The sequence below is a fragment of the Oncorhynchus gorbuscha genome, linkage group LG04, assembly GCF_021184085.1.
Source record: "Oncorhynchus gorbuscha isolate QuinsamMale2020 ecotype Even-year linkage group LG04, OgorEven_v1.0, whole genome shotgun sequence".
NCBI lineage: Eukaryota > Metazoa > Chordata > Actinopteri > Salmoniformes > Salmonidae > Oncorhynchus > Oncorhynchus gorbuscha.
In genome coordinates, this window is record NC_060176.1 from 37,825,261 (window position 1) to 37,832,811 (window position 7,551).

Sequence of the window (7,551 nt, forward strand, 5' to 3'; positions counted from 1 at the left end):
CAAATTCGTCAGTATGTAAACGACATGTATTTGTGGTATCTTTGTATCTGGCCCAACAGTAAAGAAACAGTAAGCAACTACTATCGTCCTACATTATAGTTAAGCTTTTTCTTTTGTATAGGTATTGAAACAATTAAGATGGCAAGTAAACCCTGTAGGCTATGAATGAAATACAATTTTATTTGGGATTTTACATGGATTTTACAGACATACAAGATAGAGGAAGGGGAGGCATAAGGGTTTATTTAAGGATTCAAAGGAAGGACAATTACAATTTCAGCTGACACATTACAACAAGTCAAGCTCACACTGACACCAGCGGGAAAACGCATCCTGTCTCTCAGTCTTGCAATATTGTTCTTTCACATGGAAAATTAAAGAATGAATGCACATTATTTAACACTAAAATCAGAGAGCTTACAGATGAGTTGACAACAATGAGGCAAAGTATTTACAGTAGGAGAGAAACCATACCGTACCAGTGCATCATTTTGCATTGATCATTTGATTGACTATTCCACAAATTCTGAATGAATTATGCCACATACCTCATATAATGAATCTATACAGCGCAGATGCATATTTACACCACAGTAATAATTCATATTCATTTGTACAGTATACATACTGTACATCATGGAATGGTATATCAGGGCCAAAAGGGAGAGTGGTTCACCTCAAAATAGTGCTCAGCAAATAGTGTTGTTGTTTTTTTAGGTCAGTTCAGTTTTTGAAAAATAATAATGTTTTTGTTTTTGTACAATAAATGCATTATGTGGGTTCAATGCTGCAACACAGAATAAAACAATTGATGGTAGTGACTGCCCATTACTATCCTTTATTGGGCTCTAGCCATCCTTTATTCACATTACTTTACTTAAATAAAATATTTTGCTTGTGTAAATTACATATTTGTTTTTAGTACACTTTTTGAAAAAAAGGTGCTATCTAGAACCTTAAAGGGTTATTTGGCTGTCCTCATAGGAGAACCCTTTGAGGAACCCTTTTGGTTCCAGGTAGAACTCTTTTGGGTTCCATGTAGAACCCTTTGCACAGAGGGTTCTACCTGGAACCCAAAAGCATTCACCCTGGAACCAAAAAGGGTTCAACCTGGAACCAAAAAGGATTCTACCTGGAACCAAAAAGGTTTCTCGTATGGGGACAACCAAACAGCCCTTTTGTAACCCCTTTTTCTAAGATTGTATGATGATGTCTCTATCCCTCTCTTGTCTCGCTATCACTCTGCTCTTTCTCGCTGGGTCGGTCTGCCGGCCCCACAGTCTTGCCCGGCAAGAACCAATGATAACAGGCAGCTGTAGGCACAATGGATTCTGGTCTTAACTTTGAGTTTGACACGATAGAGGACCCATCTTTGTATCTATGTATTATGGTATTATAGTCTTTCTGACAGCATGGGCAGCGCCATTGAGGCAATCTCTATTTTGAAGTAGTCAATTTTCTTATTCACGATTGGCTTAACCTTCCTGATGACTCGGTTGGACATGACTCCAACTGGGCCACCAGGAGGGATCAGCCAATGAATTTGGAAGTCCCACCCAGTTGACTACATTAAAATGTTGGAAGCCCTCAATGGTGCTGCCCATGCTAATAGAGCCCCTTTTGGCACTCCTTTTGGCCATTAGAGGCCTCTATCATTCTCTATAGTTGGACAACATCTCCCAGAGAGAAATCTCTAGAGAAACGGCACAGACCAAGATTTGAGCGCACAGAAAAAAATGGAAATAAAAGGAATTAAAATAATTGAACTGACCTTGATCAATTAGTTATTTAAAAAATGAAAATAAACCTAAATTTCGGTTAATCACTCAGCACTACCGCAAAAGCATGTCATCAGTAGCATATGTAAAATGGGTTGTCAAACTCTTGTGTCATCATCATCCTTCCAGGCTCTCCCAACCTTTGGACAAATTACTGAACATTCAGATAAATAACTTCATACTGTTATATGTACAATGCATAGAGAGCAGACCCTCATGCCTGGAGCAGATTCTGAACGTACATAGACAGGGTGATAGATTGGACCTAATGGAGAAATTAAACATAAGGGCAAAGACAGTTATTCTAAATGCTAATGTTTTCTTTTTTTTTGCTTAATCTACTCACATAGATCTCATTGAAAGAGTATATGTGAGTATCCATTGAGGCTAAAAGTCTGCCACACAGGCTTTTAGTACTTTCCTATTTGCTTTTTTCTGTCATCTCTGTTGATGTGGCTATTTATAGCATAGCCTCTGAAGAAATAGCATTCTCCCCAAAAGAGAACAGAGGAATGAATAGTTGAGATGGAGTGAAGCAAACATTGTTTGTATCGATATGCTATTACATTGTCTATTGTGCAAAGTCAGACTAGCCTTGTTTCAGATCTTCTTGTTCGCTTGCCAACTCTGTTACTGTCAATGGATGACATTGAGTTGGCATGACAGTACAAACAGACCGGCACATGGGCTAGAGTCAGACTGTCCACTGTAGAGTTTGAATGGGAACTTTTTTATTTATTTAATCGCAACATACTAATAATTGTATAAACCCAGCAATATAATGGCATTGCATAGAAACATAGACCATTGCTGAGAGGCAACACAAAAGCATGAACATTACTGTAAACACATTATAAATATGCATGACACAAAAATGTGTGTTTCAAAACTTGACCTTTGGTGGGTGAACTATGCAAACAAGACAGGTGAAGTATGTGTTTGATTCTGCTTCTGAAATACCAAACACATTATTGAACAGTGCTATTTGGGACCGTTACACAAAAAAATCTGAATAACAAAATAACAGATTTATCCAATAGTGAGTCTCCTCTCTGTCAAACATATGCTGAGAAGTAAAACCATTGAACACTCTCTCATTGCACTCTTATTCAAGTTTCATTCAAAATTATAAAATAAATAGAACACAGATCATTTGAATAAATAAATAAATAAATATATTAATTAATAAACAACTACCTAGATAAATAAATATGACAACCTAGCAGCTACTAAAACAGTGTAAAAAAATCTCTTTTGTAAACTCACAAAGTTGAGCTTCACTAGAGGAGCTGTTATGAAGACAGACAATTTTATGAAAACCCACTTTTTCAGCCCTTCTGTGCAGTGGGTTTGATCATTAATCTTATAAGGAATTAAATTTCAATTGTTTTCCACTTGATTAGAGGGTAAATAAATCTGAGCTGATAGGCAGTTTGTTTGGCATCGGGACTTCCGCCACCTCCTCTTCCTCCCCCTTCTCATCATTTCTCAGAGACATGTTTTTGCTCCACATTGTTAAGAGCTGAGATCAGAGATGGACACCTTTTCCTATGTTCCTGAAAAACCCTCCTTCTCAACCCTGCCTCTGTCGCCCAAAACAACTTTGTAGTGCACATCCCAGATCTGAAATGGTCAGAAACTTAAGAGTTGTTATAAAATAAGAGTTTATCAGAGGGTTAAATTGAACAATGCTCCTCCATCCTTCGTTTCAGACACAGACGTCAGAGGAAGAGTGTCACAAGGAAAAACAGTCTCTGGCCATTTTGAATGCTAATAATGCATGACGAGGACACAGCTGACTCAAAAAAAACTAACCAAAGAAAACAAACAATCTATTTCCAGTGGTTTCTGTCTTCAATACATCATGGACGAGACAACTGCCTCTATTCAAGACATCGTTGAACAAATAACGACACACAAAAAAAATACACTTACTTGAAGGGTTTGGCTCAGGCATCTAACACAAAAAAGACGCAAAGAGATGAAAACATTACCTCATACTTCAGCTGGGAGATTGAGAAATGATAATGCAGTCTCCTCTGTAACCTCCTCAGTTAAAAAAACTCAGTGTCGGTTCTTGCCCTTGCTGTAACCGTCCAACGAGTCATAGCTGCGACTCCGGCTCTGACTGCGGTTCCGGCGACCAAAGATGGAGTTCCAAGAGGAGCTGCGACTGTAGCTCCGGTAGGAGAAGTAGCTCCTACTCCTACTTCTTCCTCGGCTCCTGCTCCTGCTCCTACTCCTTGAACTACTGAGGCAGAGGCCAGGACTGGATCTAGGGCTGCGACTCCGTGTGAAGAGGCTGCTCCAAGAGGATACACTGGTAGAGCGACTGCTGGATGAAGGACTGGGCCGGAAGTAGGGGATGGGCCTCTTCCTGGCACTATGGGAAATTAGGGAAGTATGGTTAGCATTTAAGGGACTGTGTGAATCAATACATGAAGAGTAAGTCATTTAAGTCCCAAAGCAATCAATTGCAGATAAAGTTTTTAAATAACAAAAAAAACATTGCGGTGTCATTCAGAATGCTTAATTGGATATTGATTTCTAAACCATACCTTATTGTTAACATACAGTACAAGGGGCCTAAGTATTCATGCCTGGATTGCTACGCTACTCTCTTCACAAAATTGTATTTCAGCTCGTGTTCATGTCAGGATAAACTTCTTTAAGATATAGCATTACTGTCACACCTCAAAACAACATTACGCCTGGAACATTTCAGTGCATAATCACGATCACAACTGTTTCATTGAGCTGTCTCGCTTTATTCATTGTAGCTTGTTGAGACTAGTAGAAAATGTTTCTGGTAAATGGCCTTTTCACAGCACAGTTCGCCAAAAGCCTCTGCGGCAAACTGGAGGCCATTGTCGAAGGTTAAAAGAAGAGGGACTCTGCTGCGGGAAAACCATTGTTGAGTCCGTGGTTTGAGTAAATAAGTTGATACAGAGTCAAATAAAAGAGTTATGGCGCACGAATGAAACAATGCATGTATTGTAAGGAATGTGAAAGTGTATCAGACAGAAAGGGAAAAGGATACCTAGTTATCCTCCTGGCTTCCAGGTGACTGGGTGAATCTCTCCTCCTTTTCCTCATTGGAGAGTAGGACCTGCGTCTATGCCTCTTCCCGTTTCGCTTCTGACTGCTGTGCTTCACATCCTTCTCACAGGAGCTGGGGTCCCTCTTCTTCTCTCGAATCCTATGTTAGATGGCAAAAGAAGTACAATAAGGCATCACTCGTAAGCAATTCTGTAATTCACATTTTAAACACACGACACTTGCACATCCTGCTATCATTATGCCAGAAGTAGTTAGTTGAGCAAGTAGATAGGTGACACATGCTTTACCTCTCTTTACTGTATCTGGAGTAGCTTCCTCTGGTCCTTCCACTGCTCTCACTACCGTTCCTTCTCAAACCAGCCAAGTAGCTTGGTGAACGGGAGTACGACCTTAAGACAAGCAGAACAGATTTACTTCAACGGTGCTCAGCGAAGCCCACATATTTCAGGTGGCTGCTTAAGGTGTCAGTGAATTAGAACATTAAAACCTGAATGAAACATACCTGGCAGATGACAGTGATCGGCTTCGAGAGTAGCGTCCGGAGTGTCTTGAGCTCCCTGAGGATCTACTTCTGCTGCTCGACGAGTTGGTTCTAGTCCGCTTACGTGAAGAGGCCACCATCCTCAAAGGAGAGAGAGAAGAGACTGTCTTCTGAGGTCTCCCCACCTTGGCCCCACATACTGAGGTTGTTACCGGCTCACTGCAACGATAACAGTGAAATTACACCAATGTATCAATTTCTGCAGCAATTGTAAAAATATGTCGATGTCCTCCTTACAGTATGTACATGGCAGGTTTAAATTAAGGAACATTTCTGATCTTTGACTTCAAGCAGCAGTTTACGCCATCTACAGTATGATATTCCTGAAAGATAGGAAGCCCACCTCTTGCCGTTCCCATTGAAAATGGGAGTAGACAAACCACCTTCCACATGCAGAGGTTTACACAGGGAAGCATAGCTGGTCACAGAGTTCCCAGAGTCGGATGCGTTATCGCCATCTGTAAACTTCAGCTTCTCTGGGGAAGCCGGCGCTTGACACAAGACCTTTTTGTCACCGATGACGTTTGTCCGTGAAATGCTGGTTTTGGTCGACGGTGGTGAAGACGTGTCATTCCCGGAATCGTAATCCTGAGGTCCTTTGCTCTGATTGGTCAGAGTGTGATGGTGAACTACTGTCGTGTTTAAAACCTCACTGCCAGGTTTTGACTGCAAGACCTGTAAACAGACAGAAAGAGGATATTGCTTTACTTCTAGAGGTGTTTTGGATAGGTTCAAGCAATTACCTGTACGATGCACTGTGATACTCTACAAAGGCACGTATTTCCCTTCAAAACAGAGAATAAATTATTATTTTGGGACAGAGAACTTGGAAAGATTAAAGACGTCATGCAAATTTGTGGCATGCAAATAAGTTGTAAAGAAAAACAAAACTGAACCAAATATAAATAAATTAACAAAAAAGGTTTAAAGTAAATTAATTTGGAACTAAAACAAACATATGAAAGGAAGAACAAAAGAACGGAAAAGAAAGAGAGAAACTAATGTGTGAATAAAACTACCAACGGCTTTAGCCAAGTCGACTGAGAGAAAAAGATAGAAGAAAGAAGAAGAAAATAACAAAAAACAATAGCCCCATTACAAAGCCTGTTTTATAGAACATTGAACAAACATCACAAAATGGGTATTATGTAGAAATGAAAAGGATTGCAGACAAAGAGATATCCCATCAGTCTAACTAAGAAAGCCCTCAGAATAGGACAGATGATTGTGCTTTTTCCCTGCAAGAAGAAAATAATTACCCTGCAGCGAACCCTAGGTACAGTAAATCCCTACGTCTGCGGATAGCATCGACTTACCAATCAAGATTTCCTCCTTAAGTAGGTAAGGTGTAAGAAAAAGGGAAGAGCGGGCAACATAAGTGCATCATTAGAGTTGTAAATTGCAAGAAAAAGACAACAACCCTCTCTTCAAACCCAGAGCCAGTTAGACTGTTATTGGCATGTTCCTTTTTCTTCCCTTAAGTGTGATTGTTTAGGAGTTTTCTTGGGGCTAGAAGACCATAACAAGGTTCTATTATGCACTCAATCTGTAAGGCCTTTTATTACAAACTACTTTAGAATAGGTATTCAAACCACCTTTGTAAACTACACTGTAGCTTTTTCCCCTAAAGTAATAAGTGAGTTCGTTTTACTCTAAAATAGCAAGAGTGGTTGCTGTCACTGAGGACTATACAGGACTGTTTTTCTGCAGAACAAAACTCATGGGAAATAAGATACTAAATGACTGAATGTTTAGCGAAACTAAATTCCCTCCAAACAGATTATAATCCCTCTTTACCTATCAATTGCAAATAATTTGTAGTAGATTACTTAAACTCTGACTGCCCTAAGGCTTTTTCAGATAATCGAGTCCCCGGTCTGCAACATCAGACCAGATTAAAACTGAAAACCCCAGGGGAAACATCAAAACCAAACCATCCGTCACAGGCTACTGACAAATATGCTTCAATCTATCCAATCTTGTTCTTCAATCTTCCTAATACCCACATAGTTTAGCTTCATTAGGATCTGTTATGAAGACAAAATGCTTTCCTGGACTTTTTAATAAAAACTAAAAAATTCTGCCCTTCTGTGCAGTGGTTTAATCATTCAACATAAGCGAAAATAAGCATATAAAACAGTATTTGCATTAATAAATAAAAAAATTAAAACG

General features: G+C 39.5%; 1 protein-coding gene across 1 annotated transcript in view; it reads right to left on the reverse strand.

Moving 5' to 3' along the window:
* Positions 1-1,047: 1,047 nt before the first annotated feature.
* The window catches only part of LOC124034038 (serine/arginine repetitive matrix protein 4-like), an 87,093-nt gene continuing 80,589 nt past the window's right edge, over positions 1,048-7,551 (reverse strand). Inside the window, exons 8-12 of the mRNA XM_046346727.1 lie at positions 5,723-6,054; positions 5,341-5,538; positions 5,126-5,227; positions 4,819-4,977; positions 1,048-4,161 (exon numbers count right to left, since the gene is read on the reverse strand). Of these exons, the coding sequence (XP_046202683.1) occupies positions 3,843-4,161; positions 4,819-4,977; positions 5,126-5,227; positions 5,341-5,538; positions 5,723-6,054 (1,110 nt within the window). The 3' untranslated portion in view covers positions 1,048-3,842. The remainder of the gene's footprint in view (positions 4,162-4,818; positions 4,978-5,125; positions 5,228-5,340; positions 5,539-5,722; positions 6,055-7,551) is intronic.